Source organism: Peromyscus maniculatus, chromosome 23 (genome assembly GCF_049852395.1).
Source record: "Peromyscus maniculatus bairdii isolate BWxNUB_F1_BW_parent chromosome 23, HU_Pman_BW_mat_3.1, whole genome shotgun sequence".
Taxonomy (NCBI): domain Eukaryota; kingdom Metazoa; phylum Chordata; class Mammalia; order Rodentia; family Cricetidae; genus Peromyscus; species Peromyscus maniculatus.
Window position 1 is genome coordinate 49,560,037 of NC_134874.1, and position 24,070 is coordinate 49,584,106.

General features: G+C 46.5%; 1 protein-coding gene across 2 annotated transcripts in view; it reads right to left on the reverse strand.

Annotated features, from left to right (window-relative positions):
- The window catches only part of Ccl25 (C-C motif chemokine ligand 25), a 37,455-nt gene that overhangs the window by 9,052 nt on the left and 4,333 nt on the right, over positions 1-24,070 (reverse strand). Inside the window, exons 3-5 of one of the 2 annotated variants that reach the window (XM_016007653.3) lie at positions 14,052-14,198; positions 787-836; positions 552-674 (exon numbers count right to left, since the gene is read on the reverse strand). In XM_016007653.3, coding sequence (XP_015863139.2) covers positions 552-624 — 73 coding nt within the window. In that variant the 5' untranslated portion in view covers positions 625-674; positions 787-836; positions 14,052-14,198. The remainder of the gene's footprint in view (positions 1-551; positions 675-786; positions 837-14,051; positions 14,199-24,070) is intronic. The other variant, XM_016007707.3, reaches the window with a different exon arrangement.

The window sequence follows — 24,070 nt, forward strand, 5'->3', positions numbered from 1 at the left end:
AAACGGTTCCCTGACCGTGACCTGGGAGTAAGTATTTTTCATTGGATTCTTACATTTTTCATTTCTCCTTGGCAGATGAGGAAACTGAGTCTCACAAAGGACAACGTTAGGCCCTTAGCTAGACTACACAGGGAGGAAAGGCAGGGAATCCACTTTGGTAGATACCCAGGGCTCAGAGCTCAACCTCACACCCCTAGCTAGGCAGAGGAAAGGCACCAAAATACACTCCTGGCTCTAAGTGCATTTTCCCCCAGTTGGAAGCCACCTTCTGCTTCCTGCAGCTCCCAAGCCTCTTGAGTCTTGCAAAGGAAGCAGGCCAGCATGGAGATGAGGAGTCCTGGAATAGGTAGCTGGGGATCCTTTGTTTCTATCCATCCAGCCCCAGTAGTACCAGGAATTCTTGCTTTGCCCAACCTCTCAAGAGCCACAGAAGAACTCAAAGGATACAGAATCAGTGAAGAGTTCAACAAGCAGGGGGCAGGGAGCCCAAGTGAGCCGAGAAAGCGACATCTGGAAAGCTGGAGCAAGGAAAGAGTGGCTACGGGCAGTACCTTGGACATGGACAGCAGGCATCCAGGTCCAAACAAAACAGGCGACCAGGCAGGCAAAGAGCCACAGTTTCATGGTGCAGGCCAGATCTCCTCTTGGGGTACCTGAAGGTTTAATGAGGCCACCTATGGGAGTGGGAGGGAAGGATAAAGACACCAGTGTCTCAAGCCAGGCCCTGGAACTCTCTGAAAGAGAGGCAGTTGACAAAGGACCCGCTCAAGTCAGAGGAGAACTCACCAGTGCCGGTGTGGTCCAGGGAGCCGGTGCTTGCTCGTAGGGTGTACTGCCTGTGGGATCAATCGATTGGCTTCACCCTTTATAGTCAGAGCCCCGCCCTGCAGTGACTTGCCCTCTCTCTTCTCCCCCTCCCTCCTTTGCTCCTCCCCTCCCCCACTCTGTGAGACTTCGGCTGGGCTTCTACTTCCCACAGATAGACCAAGCTCTCCTTTGCATCTGTCTCTCCAGGTTACCTGCCTCAGGAGCCTTGAAGTTGCCTCCGCTTTACCCAGGCTTCTCAGCCAGCATCTCCTCCCACTACCTTATTACATGGGGTCCAACACTGTCCCCAGCCCTCTCCCTTAACAGTTTGTATCCCCAGCTTCTCATGGATACTCTTATAACTAACTGGCTTTTAAATTGTTTTATTACTTTTAACTCTTTTTTTACTGTTTTGTACATGGTTGGAGGCACACACATGCACCATGGCATACTCATGGCATCAGAGGACACAATCTGTTATCTCCTTCCACCTTGTGGGTCCTGGGATTGGAACTCAGGCCATTGGACGTGGCGGCAGGTGCTTTTACCCGCTGAACCAAGGAACCATCTCGCCTTTTTCTTGCTCTGTTCTAGACTTAGACACACTCGCTCCAACATGAATACATACATACAGCAAAGCAAAGCTGAGGCCTGTGGGAGAGAGCTCAGTGTTACTCCCTCTAAAGCCTGGTCACCTGATGGTGCATTTTCCAGTTCATCCATTTTCCCGAAATTTCATTTTCAATGGCTGAATGAAATTATAGCTGATGGTGCACTTTTTAAATTTTATTTATTTGGTGCCGGGGGTTAGGAGAACCACAGTGAGGAAGGGTGTGGAGATCTGGGAACAACTTGGAGAGTCAGTGGGACCCAGGAATCAAACTAAGGTCATTAGGCTTAGTGCCAGGCACCTCCAGTCATTTTACTGTCAGGAAAGGTCTATTTCCGATGGGCAGTAAGCGACACGTGAATTTCCCCCAATGTTATATTGGGAATCATTCCAACAAAACTGTTTTTAACAACCACAGCAATGAAAAAAAGAAATGCTCTGGTTTGGAATGTGAAGCCAGGATCCAAGTAACGGCATCTCCTGTCTGCAGGAAGCAAAACAAGGTTCACCTAGAAAGCATTTCTTCTTCCCTTTGGTTAACTTGACCCTCTGGGGGATAGGGGTTTCAGTAGATCAGGCAGGTGCGGGGAGGGGAGGGAAGGCCTGCCACAGACCTCACAACTTACTGCTTTTAACTTTTTATCTCCCCCATTCGAGGCTGTCTACCCCAGTCCTTTCTGGGGCTATTTCTCACACTCTGAACCTCCTATTTCTCCAGCTCTACTTAGTCAGTCCTACTCAGTCGGGGCCTCCTCCCCCTGCCTGGGAGCAGGGTGGGGGCGGTGCTGGCCAAGCACAGGTAAGTCTTAAGGTCTGGCTGGATGAATGGAGCTCAGAGCTCCAGGCATCCAGGGCGGGGCAGAAAGCTGCCGTCTAGATTTGGAAAATGGCACCAGGGGACGAGTTTTGAGGAATGGTACTTGAGGCTGAGACTTGCTGGTGGAGATATGAGTGGGCTTGGTGTATAAAATTTACAGCGGGTGTATAACAACAGATGAAGTACTGAATAGAAGAGCTTGTGGCCTAAGGTGGGGCCTTCTGGGTGAGGCTTACATCAGGGTGCAAATTCAGCCACAGCATCCGTTGGGGGAGGAACCCAGCAGTCTTTTTGTAGAGGGGATGCAAGCCCCATCTTAGCCCCCAGACCCGCAAGCTTCTCAGGTTCCTCAGCACCTCTGGATGAGGGTGGGTGAGGCTGGTTTGGGACGCTGCTCCGCGTGGCTGCGGGCTTGGAGACGCAGCGTGGCAAACTAGCCGGCTGGCTATGGTCCATTGCTTCCCAATACCTGCTGAGGCCAAGTCTCAGGGGCACTTCTTGGAATGTGTACCCACTTTCCCAACTTAAGGATCAGGGCTTGTCCCGCCAGCAGCTTTCATGGGGAAGGGGAGAGGGAGTCTAAGCGAGTAGCTTTGTACGGTCACAGGTGCCTGCTCAAGGTGCAGGTGCAGGTGTGTGGGCAGGAGACAGGATGTTCAAGGGTTACAAGGCCATGAATCAAAGACAAAGTTCTAGGCTGGAGATGTAGAGCTGGTAGAGAGCTAGCCTAGGATGCATGAAAATCGAGATTCTAATGCTACCACCACATAAAATTGGAGGTGCACATCTGTAATCTCAGCTCTTGGAGACAGGTGGAGAAAAATCAGAAGTTCAAGGCCAGCCTGGGATATATGAGTCTTCCCCGACCCCCACCACCACCCCTCACACACACTGCATGAGTTTGGCACCTGGGTGGCTGAGACATCCAAATTCAAGGTCTGCCTGGACTGCAGAGTTCAGAGAGTTTAAGAGTAACTTAGTGAGGATCTGCCTTAGTAAAAAGAGGGCTGTGGTAGAGTGTTTGTCTAATATATAACCCTGTACCAATCGGGGAGGATTCAGAAATGCTACAAATCCAAGCACTGGAGAGGCCAAGGTAGGAAGATAATAAGTTTGAGACCAACCTTTGCTGTATAGTGAGATTCTCCTCTCAACAGAACAACAAAAATACTGTTCATGAAATGAGTGGTCCTGCTAGGCAGTGGTGGCACACACCTTTAATCCCAGCACTCAGGAGGCAGAGACCAGCTGATCTCTGTGAGTTCGAGGCCAGCCTGGTCTACAGAGTGAGATCTAGGACAGCACCAAAACTACACAGAGAAACCCTGTCTCAAAAAAAAAAAAAAAAAGTGCTGGGAGTGTAGGCATGCACCATGCTTAGTTTATGAGGGGCTGGGGCTAGAACCCAGGACTTGGTGCATAGCAAGCCTCGTTTTTTTTTGTATGTTTGGGTTTTTAATTTATTTTTTAAATTAGCATGCAGAGTACTAGGTATTGTTATGGTGTTTTCAAACTTTAAAATATTTTATTACATCATTATACTATGTATATGTGTGGGCATGTGTAAGACAGAGGACAACCCATGGGAGTTGGTTCTCTCATACCATCGTGTGAGTCTTACAGATTGAACTCAGGCCATCAGGCTCGGCAGCAAACATTTTACCCACCTCAGCACCCCTTTTTGCTTTGTTTTTAAACTTATTTTATGTGTGCGTGTTTTGCCTGCAAATAACCGCTGTCCCAGTTGTGCTCATTAGCTTTGTCAACTTGACTCGACCCAGAATCCCCTGGGAAGAGAGTCTCAGCGAGCGGCTGCCTGGATCCGGTTGGCCTGTGGGAAGGTCTGTCTGGGATCATCCTCTCTGACTTAATTGATGTGGGAAGATCTAGCCTGAAATTGGACATCAACCTTACATGGTTCGGGGCCCTGGACTGTATGAGAATGGGAGAGTGAAGTAAGCACTGCCCTTGACTGTGAATACAACTGCTTGCCTCACCTTCCTGCCGCCTTGACCTCTCTCAAGGGATCTAGCATGGCAAACACGGCTCTGGCAGGCCTTGCCCTTCCCCATGCTCTCTGCCTTGCTAAAAACCATCAGATTACACTCTGAAAGCTAGCCCCCAAGGTCGTCTATTCCCTTATTTGGACATTTCCTCCCTCCCCCACTCCCCCACTCCCCCACCCTCTCACTCTCCCACCCCCCCCCACTTCCCAACCTTCTCACTCCCCCACCCCCCACCCCCCATCCCAGGCGGACCACCAAGGTCCAGCTATCAAAATATTGAAGTTCGGCAATCTAAAGCCCCCTTTGGCTCACCTAATTAACATGTCCAATCAAAATAAACACCTCATCTTAACATAGGGTTTCCCTTTTTCCCTATGGGCCACAGGTGTCTCCTCTTTATCCAGAGGCAGTCTCTGTCCCTCCAGGACAAATATCCTTCCTCCCTCTCCCTTGTTCCCTTTCCCTTCTCCCTCATCCTCTGTCTCTTATTCCCTGCTCTTTGTCCCTCTGGAGCAAATAAATCTCCTTTGTGTTAAGAACTTGGTCTTGGGGTGCCTTGGCTGATCCTTTCACTCTCCACAGTAATGAGGTGTTATTTGGAATTGTGAGCTAAAATAAGCAACCTCCTTTGTGGTAGTTTGATTTGTGGTGGTTGTATTTAAATACTTGGTCCCAATTGGTGGAACTTTTCAGGAAGGATTAGGAGGTGTGGCCTTGTTGGAGGAAGTGTCACTGCAGGGTGGGCTTTAAGGTTTCAAAGACTCATGGCATTCCCAGTTAGCTCTCTCTGCCTCATTCTTATGGATGGATATACAAGCTCTCAGCTACTGCTCCAGCACTATGCCTGCCTACCTGCCTGCTGCCATGATCCCTGCCATGATGATCAAAACTCTAGCTCTCTGGAGCTGTGAACCTAAATGAACTTTCTTTTCTAAGTTGCCTTCGTCTAGTGTATTGTCACAGCAGTTGAAACACCTTTCTCCCTGAACTGTTTTTGTCAGGGTGTTTTATCAAAGAAACAGAACTAGGATGGTAGTCATTCTGAACCTTCCAGCTGTCCACTCAGTCCTGGGAGTGCTCCTGAGGAAGAGGCTGGAGATGGTGGCTAACTTATCACCACTGTGATTCTGGGGGTTTCTTAGGACTTCTGCCTCCACTTGCTTCCTCCCCAACCTGTGATGGCTCATTTTGACAACTTGAAAGAGTTCTAGAATCATGTCAAGACAAACCTCTGCACATGTCTGGGAGGGAGTTTCTTAAATTAGGTTAACTGAGATGGCAAGGCCCACTGTGAGTGTGGGCAGCACAATCCCCATGGGCTGGAGTCCTGAGCCCATCCTTGCCACCCCTGTAGGATCCCTTCCCTAACCACCGGGAGTTGCATAGGTCTTCTTTGGCACTGGGGTCTCCATCTCACCCACTGTGGCAGCTTGGGAGGGATAATCCACTGGAGCAAATGCTCATGTACAATGTATTGGCCTCCAGTCTCCTAGGATATAATAAATCCACATGACACTGCCCTTCCGTTGACCCACAGGAGAGAAGAGTGGCTGCATGTATATCTGCACAGCAAGCCTGGGTCACCTACTGAGCCCAGGCCCCACGCCCCAGAGGCCAACATAGACAAATGTTTTTCTTCAAGAAGAAAATAGTCGAGGATGACAGAGATCATACATGTGAAGGGCCCTGGAGAGTCAGACCTCCTGTTAGGTGCCAGTCAAAGACCTGGAGCTTTACTTGCTGGTTTCACAAACTGTGGATTATGAGGGAAAGATTCATCCTTAGTGGCCTTCAAACATGGTAAGTTCTTCCTCCCTTCTTTTCTCTTTTTTGGTTTCATGTACCCTGCATTAGTCAGGGTTCCCTAAATAAATTTTGTGTGTGTGTGTGTGTGTGTGTGTGTGTGTGTGTGTGTGTGTGTGTGTTCATTCTACTGGACTCTGAGGATAAGGATAAGGAGTGCCCAGGTACTTATATAAAATATATATTATATATGTATGTGTATGTATATATGTATATATATATATATATATATATATATATATAAATGAATTATTAGAGCAGTTTCCAGGAAGTGGTCTTGGTAGTCCAATAATAGCTATCTCCTGACAGAAAGGCCAAGGATGTGGTAGTTAGTTGTTCAGTGCACAAGGCTCAGCAGTCACTGTCTGGTGCTGGAGTCCTGGGGGATTTCTAGAGAGCTGCTGGTCTTCAGTCTAAGTTGGAAGTCAGTTCTAATATCAGGGAAGTAATACCTCAGCAGCAGCACAGGTAAACTTGGGAGAGTGAGAACAAGCAGGCAAAAAGCAAGAGCTTTTTTTTTTTTATTCCACGTCCTTTTATATGGGCTGCCACCAGAACATGTGGCCCAGATTTATGGTCTTCCCATCCCAAATAACCCAATTTAAAAAAAAAAAAAGAATCCCATCACAGGCATGGCCAGCTGCTTGGGTTTTAGTTGGTTCCAGATTAACAACAAAGATTAGTTACTGTACACCTCAAGCTTCCCTCAAACTCTCTACATAGCCAAAGATGACTTTGAGCTTTGAACTCATTATATACTCAAGAACAGCCTTGAACTTCTGATCCTCTTGCCTCTCAAGTGCTAGATATGGCATGCATTCACCACCATGGTTGATTACAGTGCTGCAGTTGAAACCCAGGACTGTATGCATGGTTGAAAGCACCCTATTAGCTAGAGAATCTGTTCTTTTCTCTGCCACCCTGTGTAAAGAAACCTCCGGAGACCCTGCTCAAGTTCTGTGATGTACTGATGCCAGGCTCTGTCTCCGCCCCTTCCAAACACTGCAATAGTCATCTTCATGTTGCTGTGACAAAAGACTTGAGAAAAGGAACTTAAAGGCGTAAAGAGGTATCTTGATTCCATTTCAGATGAGGTTTCATCCCTCTGAAAGGATGAAGAGGTCACTTTGTTTTGTTGCTTGGGGCTGTGGTGAGGCAGAAGAGCCTGCTGAGGAGCAAAGTTGCTCAGTTCAGGGCCGTCAGGGAGGAGAGAGGGAGGGAGAGGTTGTAAAGGGAGCCTGAGAATAAGGTATAGTATCGTCCCCAAGAGCCAGGGGTGGTGGCACTTGATGCCTATAATCTCAGCACTTGGAAAATGAAAGGAGGAATATCAGCTGAAGAGCAACAGGGCAGCCTTGGCTACATAGCAAGTTTATTGGCTTATTTAAAAAGCGTAAGTGAGGGATTGTGCTGTGGGATGGTCTGTATGTCAAATTCCTCTGATTGGTCAATAAATAAAACACTGGTTGGCCAGTGGCCAGGAAGGAAGTATAGGCGGGACTAACAGAGAGGAGAACAGAGAAAACAGGAAGGTGGAGGGAGTCACTGCCAGCTGCCACCATGACAATCAGCATGTGAAGACGCCGGTAAGCCACGAGCCATGTGGCAAGGTCTAGATTTATGGAGATGAATTAATTTAAGCTATAAGAACAGTTAGCAAGAAGCCTGCCACGGACATACAGTTTGTAAATAATATAAGTGTCTGTGTGTTTATAAGTGGGCTGTCGGACTGCCAGGGCTTGGTGGGAGCTGGAGAGAAATTCTCCAGCCACAGGGTTGTGAGCAGGAGCATGGGTGACCCCAAAGCAGACACACTGGAAAATCTTCACCTAACATGGATGATGGCTTCCTCATAGCTAAGCTACATGGATCAAGCTATCCTCAACTAATCTACCCCATCCTATATACTCTAGCAACTCCTGCCACACAATGCCACTTGTCATTAGGGCAGAACTGCATACAGATGGCTGGAAAGAGCAGCTGGAAACTTTTGCAAGCCAGCTAATCTAACAACTATGGTGGCTATTTTGCTTGAATACTGAATGGGAAAAGGATGGATGAATTGAGTGTGTGTGTGTGTGTGTGTGTGTGTGTGTGTGTGTGTGTGTGTGTGTGTGTGTTGTGTAATTCTAGGTCTTGGGAGGCAGAAGAGGGAACATGGCTAATTAGAGGCTAGCCTGGCCTATCTGACAAGTTCCAGGCCAACCTAGGCTATACAGTGCGACATCTCCAAATATCACGAGGAAATTTTTTAATGAGGGGTTGGGGCTGGGAGGTGGCTTGGCAGTGAAGAGCTCACACTGCTCTTACAAAGGACCCAAATTTGATTCCCAGCTTCCAAGTCAGGCAGCTCATAGCCGTCTGTAACTTCAGCTTCAGGGGGATCCAGCACCTTTGGTCTTTGTGGACACCTGCACTCATGTGCACATATCCTATCCCCACACATACACATAATAGATAATAAAAATAAAATTTTAAAAGGGAAAAAATAACTCAGTTGGCAAAATGCTTGCCATATGAGCATGAGGGTCTGTGTTCTATCTCTAGAACCCATATAAAAAGTCAGGCATGGGGGTGAGTAATAGAGAGACAGTGATAGACAGACCCTTGGGGCTCAGTCGCAAGCCACCCTAACCTATTCAGTGAACCCCAGGGCCCATAAGAGATCATGCCTCAATAAATAAGGTGTTTGGCAACTTTTGATCTCTGGTCTCCGTGTGTACACGTATGCATGGGCACCTTCATATGCACAAGAGCACAAAAAGAAGAGTTGGGTACAAAATAACACAGAAACCTGAAAGAGAAAGTGATAGTGAGGTCCTATTGTATAATAGTTAGTTGGCTGGACTCTGAGAAAGTGGGGGTGGCCCCTTCTACAGAATGAGTCCCCAGATGTGGGGAGGGTGAAAGTGTGGTTTATTGATTTATGGTCTACTCAGGAGTAGCCAAAAATACATGGGGTCACTGTCCTTAAGGTTCAGGGCAACACAGGTCATTTTGTGACCCAGGAAACAAAAGTTGTGGGGCTTTGCCAATCTTTTGTTATGTTTTGTTTTGTTTTTCAAGACAGTTTCTCTGTGTAGTTTTGGTGCCTGTCCTGGATCTCGCTCTGTAGACCAGGCTGGCCTCGAACACACAGAGATCCTGCTGGCTCTGCCTCCCGAGTGCTGGGATTAAAGGCGTGCGCCACCACTGCCTGGCAAGGGCTTTGACAATCTTGACCCCAAAGAGATAAAATGTCCATGACTGTGCTTGATGAAGAAACATTGGGATGGGTATTAGGGGTTGGGTCCAGAGGGACTGCTGTAGAATTAAGTTCTCCAAGGTGGCTCAGTGACCTAGGTTTACCTTCAAGCTGAAATAATATTTTCCGATTACATTTATTTATTGGGTGTTCATATAAGGAGATATGAGGACAGTTTGCCCAAGCAAGTTCTCTCCTTCCACCAAGTGGGTTCAAGGGACAGAGCTCATGTGGTTAGGCTTGGCAGCAAGCACTTTTCTCTGATGAGCCATCTCAGCAGCAATTCACAACCACACTTTTAGAAATCTCGGTGTGCATGCATAAGTGTGGAAGTCAGATGACAACCTTGGATGTTGGTTCTCCCATCCCACCTTGTTGAGACAGGGTCCCTCGTTCATTACTGCATATAGCAAGTATGAGTTACTTTTCTGTGGCTGTGATACAATATGATGACCAAAAGCAAAGTATAAAGTTGACTTTGGCTTATAGTTTGAGAGGGCGAGGTGTCCATGAAGATGGGAAGGCACAGTCGCAAAAGCAGAAATTGGGAGTTGACGGCTCTGCTTCTCCAAAGTTCCAGAACCTCCCCAAACAGCACCACCAACTGGGGACTGAGTGTTCAAATACATGAGCCCATTGGGGGGACACTTCTCATGCAAAACCCTACATTAGGCCCAAGAGCTTTGGGAGTTTGTTGTCTGCCTGCCCCGTCAGTGTGGAAGTGCAGGATTACAGACATGCACTGTTGCGCCCAGTTCTAAACTCAGGTCCTCACACAGCCACTTTACTGGATGAGCCCCCCCTCCCCCCCGCCTTCTTGAAGATTCCAATTAGCCTGCTCACATATGGAGGTCCACAAGTAGTTCAGACAGAATGGCATCTCTGTATCTGGTTGCTGCCTTCTCCCTATAAACTGGTCAGTCACCAAGAGACACAGAATTGACCTCCACACACACCATCACCCCTTTGCCTCCCTCATTTTTTTTAAAAGGGATACATACTTCTTTTTTATGTACAAATGTGGAATTGGTGGATACAGACCACTAATTACAACCGTCTTTTAAGTCATATAGCTTTCTTTAGAATGCTTGTTTGTTTTTTTTTTTTGTTTTTTTTTTTTTTTTTTTTCGAGACAGGGTTTCTCCGTGTAGCTTTGCGCCTTTCCTGGAGCTCACTTGGTAGCCCAGGCTGGCCTCGAACTCACAGAGATCCGCCTGGCTCTGCCTCCCGAGTGCTGGGATTAAAGGCGTGCGCCACCAACGCCCGGCCTTGTTTGTTTTTTTTTAACATGCTTTTTTATTGATTCTTTGGGAATTTCACATCATGCACCCAAATCCCACTCATTTCCCAGTCCCTCCACATATGCCCCTCACTCATCATCATAATGTCCCCCACAAAAGAAAATTTTAAAAAATATTCATTAAAAACAAAACAAACAAAAACACCACTTTGCTCCTGTCTTTCCTACCTCTCCAACACCTCTGCATTCATCTTAGTGGCACTGGGAGCTGCAGTGTGCCATGCAGTATACCCTCTCTGCTTTACTTGCAAATGTTTATTGCAATTATTATGGTTCAAGGCCTCTGGCCCCTGGTACACCATCAATACTGGACCCTGACCAAAACTCCTCTCAGATATCCTGCTGCTGTCTGGAGTCATGGAGATCCCGCAGCTATGGTTCCACAGGACGGGTCCTTTCACGTACTTCAGCAGGTCACAGATGGGGTAGATGTTGAAAGGGCCAACTCAAAGCCTTGAATGTGGGCCTGGGTGGTAGCTGATTTGGTCAATCTGGGCCCCTGGGACCTCTCCCATGATGCCCATGCCATCAGGCCTCTCTCCCACCTGTGGTGGGGGGCAGGGCCATCTCTTAGGTGTGGAGCCAGCTCTTCCATGAGGAGTGGATCCAGTTCTTGTGCTGCAGTGGCCAGCAAGGGGCAGGAGCAGCTCTCCCAGGGCCACTGAAGGGTGACGCTGGCTCAGCACAGCCCTCAGATTTCAACATGCATGGTTCCGATGGCCCCCTGTGGTAATATGGGCCATGGAAATCAACACAGACCCCAGCTGCAGCAGGACCACGGACCCAGACATGCTCTTGGCAACAGCTCAGGCCCAGAAGTTACCATGGCCCTGGTGGCAGCACAGGCCACCTTGATCAGTATGGCATTGGTGGCAGCATGGCCCTAAGACACCAACATGGTCTCAGGTGGTTTACCAGACCCCACTATCTGCATGGCCCTTGGCAGTAACAGGAGCCATAGACACCAACTCAGACCCTGGCTGCCGTAGGGCCATGGACCCAGACACAGGCCTTGGCAGTAGCTCAGGCCCAGAAGTCACCATGGCCCCAGGTGGCAACACAGGCCACCCAGATCAGTATGGCCCCAGCAGCACAACCTCAGACACCAATGTGGCCATGGGTGGCAGCCCAGACCCTGGGCATCCACGTGGCCCCTTGGTGGCAACACAGGCCACGGAGACGCTGGCTTTGGTAAGACCACAGACCCATACATGGTCCTTGGCAGCAGCCTGGGCCCACATGTCACTATGGCCCCAGGGGGCAGCCCAGGCCACTCAGATTGGCATGACCCTCAGGCACCAACATGGCCTCAGGTGGCAGCCCAGACCCAGGGCACAGCCTTCAGTGGTAACTGAAGCCATGGAGATCAACACAGACCCTGCCTCCCCTCATTTTTAAAAATTATATGTGTGTTTGTTGACACACATGAAATCATAGAAAGATTCCTTTACTCCCACTTTACTCGGGCTCCAGGGATCACACTTGGGCTGTCCGGCACCTTTATCTGCTAAGTCCTCTTGCTTAGCCACCCCGCCCCCCCATCCTGACACCCACGTCTGGTTGCACAGCCCCTGCTCCCACCCTCCCTCCTCTTTAGGCAGAATTTTCTGCTTGACACGTTTTACTTTCTCTAGGTCACTTTGATAAAACACTTCAACTAAAAACAATTGGGAGGGGACTGGAGAGATGGCTCAGAGGTTAAGAGCACTGATTGCTCTTCCAGAGGTCCTGAGTTCAATTCCCAGCAACCACATGGTGGCTCACAACCATCTGTAATGAGATATGGCACCCTCTTCTGTATACATAATAAATAAATAAATAAATCTTAAAAAAAAACAATTGGGAGAAGAAAGGATTTATTTTCTGTACACTTCCAGATGGAAGCCAAGGCAGAAACTGAAGCAGAAACCATGGAGGACCACTGATTCTGCAATCATCAGTTAAGAAAATATCTCACAGCCATGGCCACAAGCCATTCTTTTGCTGAGACTCCCTCCTTCCAAGGGGACTCTAGCTTGTGTCAAACTGACAATAAAAACTAGGGATAGAACGTTGGGCTTTTTTGGCAAGCCAGTAAGTCACCCTCCTCTCTGGGTTTGGGCCAGCCTTTCTTCACAAGGCAGATCCCAAGAGACAACCTCAAAATCCCAGTTGCTGCTTAAGGCTTATTCTCAGGCTCATATTCTGCTCTCTTACACAGCACAAGCTCACCTGCATGAATGGTACTCACCACAGTAGGCTGGACTCTCCTACATTAATTATGAATCAAGAAAATACCACACAGACATGCCCAAAGGCTAATCTGATAGACGTAATTCTTCAATTGAGGCTGTCTCCCAGGTGTGTTGCCTGCCATTGACAAGCAAGATTAGCCTTCACAACTCTGGTTTCCTTACTGGGGTTGGGCATGGTAACACTTGTCTGTGGTCTTAGCTCTGAGAAGGGAACAGGATCAGCATTCAAAGTCACCCATATGACAGAGACTTTGATACAGTCTGGGATATGGAGACCCTGTCTCCAAACAACAAGTAAACAGCCCTTTTTAAAATTTTTTTCATTTATGTGTACGCTTTCGTGTGTGTATGTACTTGTGTGTAGGTGCCCTTGGAGGCCAGAAGAGAGCATCAGACACCTGGGTGCTGGGATCTGAACTGTGATGACTGAGCACTACTCGCACTTAACTGCTCAGCCACCTCTCCAAAACCGCCCCCTCCAGTTACTTCTGTGTGCAGCGTGTCGGATGCCTTAGTTGATCTTCATCTTTTTTGACGCACGTCTCTCACTAAACCTGGAGCTTACCAAAGAGGCTACCCTAGTGGGCCAGTGAGTTCCAGGTTGCTCCCTGACTCAGCCTCTCCATGTAGTACAGTATCTTTTTTACATAGGGCTGGAGGAGGATCTGAGCTCAGGTCCTCGTGTTTTTGTGACAAACTATTTACCAACAGAACCATCCTCCTAGTCCAACTCTTAAGTTCCTGATCCTCCCACCTCTACCTCCCAAGAGCCAGGATTATGGGCTTGCACCACCATTCCTGGCTTGACAAAATTTTTTCAGATAATCATTTTTTATTAGTTTATAGAGACTGAAATTTAAATTTCATATAATTTTCAATTAATAAATTACAACTAAACAATAAGTTCAATAGATCTTTATTTTCTTACAACAATAATAAACAAAACATCAGAAATCTCAAATTATGTATTACCGGCCTATTTATAGCAGCTTCCTCTCAGATTAACTTTCCATTTTGGAGGGAAACAAGACATTGGACATGCTATGGGGAGGTGAATCATTCCATCCTACAGGTAAGATCCTTAAGCTCAGGAAGAAAACAACTCAGAGGTTTCAGAAAGCCCTTCAGACTGACCAGATTTACTAAACCCTCTCTTCCCCAAGCACATGCTTTATGGACTGCTGAGACACTCAGCCCAACTCAAGCTGCCTGGAAGAAGCAGATACCTACCTCGCTGCCTAGAAGAGGGGCAGTCTCCAGTCTGCTGAACTGCCTGCAGGTTGTGAGGTCTGCTCCAGGTTTTCAGGGTTTTCTTGAGTTGTCACCCATATGGAGGTGGGCTTTTTGATGATCCAGCTGACTGAGCCATTCCTGCTCCTGTAAGTAACCACAATAAAACTTATCGGTTTACCAAGTTGGACTTTGATGGTGTCTTCTTTCTGGTCTGTTGTTAGTTCCCTATTTAGGGTAAGTAGAAATTTGTTAATGTCTGACCCCCAGAAACAGTGTCATACAACAGGCTAAAATCAAGGTGCCGGCAGGGCTAATCCCTTCTGCAGGCTCTGGACAGTATTGGTGTCTGCCTTCTCTGGCTTCTGTGCCCTTGGTCCAAAGCTCAGTCCACTCCTTCAGGGCTGGCAGCAGAGCTTCTGCCAGTCTTTCTGATCCCTGCTCTTTCGCCTCCCTTTTAGGAGGTGCTGTGGTGACTGTCATAGATGGGGACATGACTCCTCCCACATTCTCTCAGACCTCAACTGTGGCAACAGTCCAAGTTCTAGCCTCCCTGAAGAACTCAGCCAAGCATGGGTAGAGCAAGCCAGGTTTTCAGTTTATTTTATTTTTTTTTTTTTTTAAAGATTTATTTATTATGTATACAGTGTTCTGCCTGCACATATGCCTATAGGCCAGAAGAGGGCACCAGATCTCATTACAGATGGTTGTGAGCCACCATATGGTTGCTGGGAATTGAACTCAGGTTCTCTGGAAGAATAGCCAGTGAGTGCTCTTAACCTCTGAGCCATCTCTCCAGCCCGGTTTTCAGTTTATTATTCAGGTTAAAAAGCAAATGCAGGGTTAAGGTGCTTACTGCCCCATCTGAGGATTCCAGTTTGATCCCAAGGACACACATTAGGAGAGAACTGACTCCCCTGAGTTGTCCTCTGAGTTCAACACGTGCACTGTGGCACACATACACATAAATAAATTTAAATTTTTAAAAAGCAGAAGCAAAATAATCTCCTCTGAATGGAGGGTGGACCAAGCCAGGCACCAGCAACAGAAGGCACCTAGAATCTGACTGACAGCTCTGGGTCCAGCATTTCTCCTCCCCTGGTCCACCACTGGGGCAGTCTAATGTCTTTCAGGAACAGGAAGAGAGTTTCTTAGAAGCTGCACATACCCACAATTCAGTCTCTAACCATCAGATGCACGGATATGCTGAAGGTGTAACTACTTGCAGCTGCTGAGCTTATTAGCAGAAAAAGCAAAGGTACCTTGTGTGTGCTGCAAGGCAGCAAGGCAGGGGTGCGGCCTCTATGGAGCCAGCTGGAACTTACAAGACAGGCTTGTTTTTCTACAGCTGCCCCTCTCTTTCTGGTTGGCTACCTAATACCAGCTGTAAACTTCCTTATTCCCTGTATTCCAGCATGTGTATGTGTGCACATGTATGTGTAGGCCATCAATATTGGGTGGGCATCTTCCTCAATCACTCTCAACCTTGTTTTTTTGTTTTTGAGACAGTCTCACTGTGTATCCCTGGCTGGCAACTCCCTATGTATACCAGGCTACCACTGAACTTAAGAGATCCGTTTGCTTCTGCCTCTGGACTGATGAAGTCGCTTTCCCAACTGAACCATCTCCACAGTCCCTTATGGTTTGGTACTAAATGTTCCCCCAAAGTTCCTATCTTCAGAACAAAATGGACCATGGGGGCTCTGACTTCATCAGTGGTTCATCCATTGATAGGTTCACAGCTGAATGAACCATGAGAAGGAGATGGGGCTGTCCTAGGGGGTAGGACCTAGATGGAGGAAGCAGGTCACTGGGGTTAGATATCCTGTGCCTGCTTCTTTGTTCTCAACCTCTCCCCCTCCTGGCTGCCAGGAGCTGGGCAGCTGAGCTATTCATGCTTTCCACTATGATCTTCTGCCCCATCCAAGGCCAGAAGCAATGAAGCCAAGTGACCATGGACCGAAACCACTGAAAACCAACAGCCAAAATAAGCCTTTCTTCTATATAAAGTGTTCATCTCAGGCATTTGTCAGTGACAGAACACTAACACAGATATCCTCAGCAAAACATGTGAGGCTTTGTGGGCCTATGTTCTCTGTTCCTAGGGCAGCTACATGACTTACAAAAACGTAGGATCTGGAGTTGAACAGATGGCTTAGTGGTTAAGAGAGCTTGCTGCTCCTGCAGAAGCCCAGAGTTCAGTCCCTAGCACCCACATCAGGTGGCCTTACAACCCCAGGTTCAGTGGACACCCTCTTCTGGCCTCAAACACCTACACACATTTGCACATTCACACATACAAACTCACTCACATTTTTTGTTTGTTTCTGTTTTGTTTTTCAAGCCATGGTTTCTTTGTGTAGCCCTGGCTATCCCGGGACTAGCCCTATAGACCAGGCTGGCTTCACAAAGATCTGCTTGCTTCTGCCTCCAAGTACTGGGGTTAAAGGCATGTGCCACCACCCAGTTCACCTTCAAAAAATTCTTAAAAAATGAATGTAAAGCTTACTCTTACCCAGTCTTCAGAATCATGACATAACTTCTCCAGCTTCTTCTCTGTGACCCTTCAAAGCAGGCAACTGGCACCTCTTCAGTGTCCTCTCCACTCACTCACTACCTGAATTCCTGGTGTGGAATGATCTTCCTGGATAGGTGTGTGCTTTCCCGCGTTTTCATATGTGTGTGTACATGTTTGCGTGAATGGACTCACGTATGTGCAGGTGCAATGTGCATATGCAAGAGGAGGCCAAAGTTGATGTTGGGAACCATTCATAATAGCTCTTCCCTTTTATTCATTGAGACAGGTCTCTCAATCAAACCAGAGCTCACTAGCTTGCTTTGGGGATTCTGTCTCTACCTTCCAAGGCTGGAATTACAGAGGGCCACACACCAGCCAGTTGGCATTTATGTGGGTCCATAGGAATTCCCTGGCTGGTCCTCACCTATTGGCAGATCAGGAAGTCAAGAGACTGGACAGGTAAGAACCATAAGCAGGTATCACCTTCAAGGTCTACTCTTACTCCTTAGCAACCTATTTCTTCCCACTAGGCTGACTCCAAAAACTGTGCCTCCTGCTGGAAACCAAATGTTAAAACACATGATGCTGTTGGGGGTGGTTCTCATTTACACCATAACCCGTACTCCTTAGGTGCTGCCTACACATAGTGACTTCCTTACAAAGTGTTCAGTGTGGTGGTATTTGTAATCTAAAAAATAAAGCTTCTTTGAAGATCAGATGACAGCGCCAGCCAGAGTTAAACATAGAGGTCAGGCAATGGTGGCACACACCTTTAAACCTAGCACTCGGGAGGTCCATCTGATCTCTGAGTTCAAGGCCACACTGGGCTACATGAGAATGACCCAGTCTAGGAGAGAAACAGCGCCAGGCACTGGTGGCACACACCTTTAACCCCAATATTTGAAGCACACATACCATTAATCCCAGCACTAAGAAGGTTGAGATAGAAAGTGAAATGGCTGAGCAGAGAAAGGCATATAAGGCGTGAGGAGACAGGAACTAGAGACCCTTTTGGCTGAGGGATCAGAGGCATTCAGTCTGAGGATTTGTGTAGACAGGATCAGCTGAAGAGTTGGTGAGGTGAGAAGTGGCTGTGGCTTCTTTCTTCTGATCTTTCAGCATGTACCCCAATATCTAGCTCTGGGTTTTTATTATAAGACCATTTAGGCCAGGCGGTAGTGGCACATGCCTTTAATCCCAAGGAGGCAGAGTCAGGCATATCTGTGAGTTCAAGGCCAGCCTAGTCTACAGAGTGAGATCCAGGACAGGAACCAAAACTACACAAAGAAACCCTGTCCCGAAGAAACCAAAACCCAAAACACAAAAAACAAAACAAATCAAAAAACGAACAAAAAGGCCATTTAGGATTTGTGCAACAATTCAGTGCCATGCTGGAGATACAGCTCGGTGGAACAGAATTTGCTCAACATGCATGAGGCCTTGGGTTCAGTCCCCATATCACATAAACCAGACAGAAACAAGAACAAAGCAAAAGAAAAGGAAGGCGGGAAAGGGTAACTATGCTGGAGAAACTGACAAGTGTCACCAGCAATGAAGGTGGACATCAAAGTACAGACACTGCTTAGGAAGGGTGAGAGGCTGGGTTCAGCGGTAAGGCACTTACTGTGATGGCTGTTCTTGGTGTCAACTTGGCTAACATCTGGAATGAACTAAAATCCAGAAATGGAGGGCATACCTGTGAGAGAATTTTTGCTTGATTTAAAGTAGGTCAATCTACTTCTAGTCCGAACCTTTAAGGTAAGAAGACACATACCTTTGATCCAGATCTTGAAGCAGAAAGACACATGTCTTTAATTTGGATCTTGAGGTGGGAAGACACACCTTTAATCTGGGCCATACCTGATAGAAGCCTATACAAGAACATGGAAGATGGAAGCTTTTGCTCTTTGCCTGCTTGCTCTCACCTTGATAGCAAGTGCATCCCTTTACAGGCATTAGAGCCTATATCTTCAGGATTCCAGTGTCTACTGAAGACCAACCGAGACATCCAGCCTCTTTGGACTGAACAACTACTGGATTCTTAGACTTTCTACTCATGGCCTGCCATTGTTGCCTGTGATTCTCATAAATGCTTTATATATGAAAAAATCATTCTATAGTTCTGCTACTCTGGAGAACCCTGACTAACAACTTAGCATGCTGAAGGCTCAAGCAAAACTGACCAAGTAATGTTGACGGACATACCCCAGTATATGAGAGCCCGGGGAGACAACTCAGTCAGTAAAATGCTTATAGTGTAAGCATGAAGACCTGAGTTTGGACCCTCACCACCCACACTGAGCACCTATAATCTTGGTACTGAGGAGACAGAGGCAGGAGGATCCCTGGGGCTCATTGGTCAGTCAGCCTAGCCAATCGGTCAGCTCCAGGTTCAACGAGAGACTCTGTCTCAAAAAATAAAGTGGAGGGTGACTGAGGAAGACGACAGATGTCAACCTTTGTCCTCCACATTCGTACAGACACAACATGATGGGTGAAAACCAGTAATGGGCTGCTTTGATCTTTCTGTCGATAATCCATTATCATAATCTGTGACTACTCCGGCAGGGAAACATCTTCCAAAGTAACTCACTAGCCAGGTACAGTGATGCATACCTATAATTCCAGCACCCAAGAGTATGGTGACGTCTAAGCCAATCTGGTTTGTTCTAGACAGCAAGATGACTGAGAGCTACAGAGACCCTGTCCCAAAGGATAAACCAAAACAAAATACCTGACCTGTGATTCTTAAAAGTGTCAAGGTCATCACAAACACAGAAAGTGTGGTTCTGCCACAGGCAAGAAGTGGCTAGACAGGACAATTAATTTAAGTATAATGTGGTACTCTCCGTGGAACTCTAGAAGAGTAAAGGGACATTAGAAAAAGATATACTCTAAATAACCAAAAACAAGGCATCAATATTGGCCTATTAATTACAATGAATTATTTTTGAATGTGTATGTATGTGGTATATATAAGTATGTACTCATGTGGGTGTGTGCACATATGTATGCATGCATGGGAAGGACAGAGTGGATGGCAGTTACTCTCTTGCTAATTTTTTAGAACATTTATTTATGTGTGTGCACGCAGATCAAAGGACAACGTAGAAAAGTCAGTTCTCTCCTTTCACCACATAAGTTCCAAGGATTGAACTCAGGTTGTTAGGCTTGGAGGCAAGCTACTAAGTTGTCTGTGTTCTAAATCTAATTTTTTAAGACAGGGTCTCTGAGCTTAGAGCTCATCAATTCAGCTAGGCTGGCTGGCCAATGAGCTCCAGGGATCAGTCGGTCTCCATTCTACCAGTGCTTAATAGTTGTGTGATGCAGGGCCCAGCTTTTATGTGAGTGCTAGGGCATCCAAAATCAGGTCCTCAAACCTGTGCAGCAGGCACTTTCCAGACTGAGCCATTTCTCTACCTGCCCCTCCTTTCTATGTCAGTGCTAGGGGTTAATCTTAGGCCTTACACATACGAGGCAACCTCTCCACCTTTGATATCCATAGCCCTATTTAAAAAAAAAAAAAAAACAAAAATCTTGTTGTGTAGCCCTTTCTATCCTAGAACTTGATGTGTAGCCCAAGCTAGTCTTAAACTTGTGACAATCCTCCTATCTCAGCACCCCAAATGACATTACAGATAATACAGTATTACTCTAAGCTTCAAGAGAATCAGGAAATACAAATCTCTACCACCAGGTCTGATAACGACTATATTACTAAGATGGATGTGATGGCGAACATCTTTAGTCTTAGCACTTGAGAAGCAAAGGCAGGCAGGGCTATAGAGTAAGACCATCTCACAACAAGCAAAAAACAAAACAAAACAAAACAAAACAAAACAAAACAAAACAAAACAAAACAAAAACCAAGGTAAGTATATTAATAAAAAAAATTTAACTAATTAGGGAACCAGGTATGGAGAATAATGCTCTATCATCTTTCTGATATTCCAAAAAATCTAAATAGTCTATGGCCAACAAGATGGCTCATAGGATAAAGATACCAAATAAGACAACCTGAGTTTGACCCCATGTGGTGAAAGAGGCAAACCAACTTCCTCAAGTCTGTGTTTCCCTCTGTCTCTCTGTCTCTGTCTCTGTCTCTCACACACACACCAAAAAAATTAAAAAAAAAAATTTTAATATAATTTTTAAACAGTCATTTTTGTTTGTTTGTTTTTTGAGACAGAGTTTCTCTGTGTAGTTTTGGTGCCTGTCCTGGATCTTGCTCTACAGACCAGGCTGACCTCAAACTCACAGCGATCCTGCTGGCTCTGCCTCCCGAGTGCTGGGATTAAAGGCGTGTGCTGTGGAATGTTCTGTATGTCTTGTGGGAGCCCGTTCTTGGGTTCCTCGTGGCTTTACCCAGCATGTCCGCAGAGGAAGATTAGGACCACGGGTCTGAGTGCAGGTGTCTGAGATGGTCTGCACTTGGCTGTGCTGTGGGATGGTCTGTATGTCAAGTTGCTCTGATTGGTCAATAAATAAAACACTGATTGGCTGTGGCTAGGGAGGAAGTATAGGCGGGACTAACAGAGAGGAGAAAAGAAAGAACAGGAAGGCAGAAGGAGTCACTGCCAGCCCCGACCCTGACAAGCAGCATGAAAAGATGCTGGTAAGCCATGAGCCGCGTGGCAGGGTATAGATTTGTGGAAATGGATTAATTTAAGCTATAAGAACAGTTAGCAAGAAGCCTGCCATGGCCATACAGTTTGTAAGCAATATAAGTCTCTGTGTTTACTTGGTTGGGTCTGAGCGGCTGTGGGACTGGTGGGTGACAAAGATTTGTCCTGACTGTGGGCAAGGCAGGAAAACTCTAGCTACAGGCGTGTGCCACTACCACAAAAAGACAATTATTAACAATAGAATATAAATGAAGGAAAACCATGCATAGTGGTACATATTGGTAATCCCAAGACTAGGGAGGTAGAGGCAAGAGGATCATGAGTCCAAGGTCATCTTCAGCTACACACCAAGTCTGAAGCCAGCTTGGGCTACACAATACTTGGGGTAGGGGTGGCTGAGAAAGGGCTTGTTGGTTAAGAGCACTGGCTGCTCTTCCTGAGGACCTGACTTTGATTCCTAGTACCTACACAGTGCTTCACAGCTCTCCCTAATCCCAGTACTAGGGTATCCCCCACCTTCTTCTAGTCTCCATGGGCGCCAGATATGCATGTAACACAGAGACATACATATAGCCAAAGCACCTGTGGTGGTTTGAATAAGAAGAGCTCATAGATTAGAATGCCACCAAAGTAGCACTATTAGGAGTGTGACCTTGTTGGAGTAGGTGTGCCTTTGTTGGAGGAAGTGTGTCATTGGGGGGTGGGCTTTGAGGTTTCAAAAGCCAAAGCCAGGACCAGTGGCTCTTTCTCTTCCTGCTGTCTGGGGAATCCAAATGTAGAACTCTCAGCTCATCTCCAGCAGTATGCTTGCCTGCATGCCACCATGAATTCTGCCATGCTTGATAATGGACTAAACCTCTGAAACTGTAAGCCAGTTCTAATTAAATGTTTTCCTTTATAAAAGTTGCCATAGTCATAGTGTCTCTTCACAGCAATAGAACAATGATTAAGACAGAAGTTGGTACCAGAAACTAGGGTATTGTTGTGATAGGCCTAACCATGCTTTTGTTTGGAGGAATATGGAAGACTATAGGTCTCTGTACTAGAAAAGTGATTGGACACTTTAACTGGGGCTTAATGGGCCATACTACTAGGAGCATGGAAGACAGTGCTGAGGGTAATTTGAACTGTGGGGGCCCAGCTTAAGAAGTTTCAGAAGGGAAGAACATTAGTATACAGCTTAGAGATGATTCTTGTGGGGTTTTTGCCCAATAATGTGACTTCTTTTTGCCTTTTTCTAAAAAGTCTCCCTGAGGCTAAACTGAAAAGTTTTGGATTAATGGTGCAAACTGAACAAGGGAAAACACAAAAAGTATAGTTTGAGGAGAAAAGAGGCATCAGGAAGTATAATGGAACTAAGGCCTGTGTTCAAGGAGATAAAAAGATTAAAGTAAAGCCTGGTGCTAAATGGAATAAAGGGAGTGGTGGCCTCAGGGCAAGATCACACCAGGTAAGCTTTTAACTTTTGAAAAGGAATTAAGAAACGTTTAAGCAGGGAAGGAAACCATCAAAAACAGAAATCTGGTGAAGATATAATTGAAGGAGGGGGCCATGTTCCAGCTCCAGCAAGCAGCAGAACCTGGCAGCTTTAGACACATGCTTCTGACTTTAGAATCAAGGATAAAAGAAAGAGGTTATGGACTATGCCTCTGAAACTAAGGAAAGCCACTTACATCAGGCCTGTGTCAGGGGTGTCCCTGCATGGAGGCCTGCACTGGGTGATGCTGTGAAGGCGAAGCTGGATTGCCTTGGAGACAACCCAAGATGTTGGAAAAGCCAGAATTGTAGAATACCTACTGAGGAAAGCTATAAACAAAGAGTGGAATCAGCCCAAGAGAGAGAAGTGTGTTACAATTAACAAAGCCGAAAGGAGTTGGAGATCTGAAGAGCACTTTGACAGCAGGCATGGATATGCAGTTTGGAGTTTTCAGGCTTGCTTTGGTCCTGTATTTCCTCACTATGCTCCCTTTCCTCCCTTTTGGAATGGTAATGATATCCTCTGCCTCTGTATGTTGCAAGTATGTGATACGCTTTTTTATTTTGATTTTACAGGGGGCTAGAGTTCTGCCTTGAGTCTTAGAAGAGACTTCAGATTTTTAAACAGAGTTGAGACTGTTACAGATATTGGGACTTTTGAAGCTGGACTGAATGCAGCTTTGCATTATAATATGGCTACAAGCCTGAAGATCAGGGAGTGGTTTGGTTTGAGTAAGAACAGCCTCCATAGGCTCATAGATTTGAATGCTTAGTCACCAAAGAAGGCACTATTAGGAAGTGTAGCCTTGTTGGAGGAAGTGTGTCACTAGGGGTGGGCTGTGAGGTCTCAGATGCTCAAGCCATGTCCAATATGCCTGCAGATTCAGATGTAGAACTTTTAGCTACCTCTCCAATATCATGTCTTTCTGCATGCCACCATGCTTCCTACTGTGATAAAGGACTAAACCTCAGAACTGTAAGCCAGGCCCAGTTAAATGTTTTCCATTATAAGAGTTGCCATGGTCATGCTGGGCGGTGGTGCACACCTTTAATCCCAGCACTTGGGAGGCAGAGCCAGGTGGATCTCTGTGAGTTCAAGGCCAGCCTGGTCTATAGAGTGAGTTCCAGGAAAGGCGCAAAGCTACACAGAGAAACCCTGTCTCGGAAAAAAACAAAAAACAAAACAAAACAAAACGAGTTGCCATGGTCATGATGTCTTTTCACAGCAATAAAAACCCTAACTAAGACACAGGTAGATCCTTGGGGCTCCCTGGTCTGCCAACCTAGACTAATTGGCAAGTTCTAGGCCAATGAAGATACTTTGTCTCAGAAAAACAAGGTAGACAGTGCATAAAGAATGACACTGGAGGCAAGCGGTGGTGACACACATCTGTTATCCT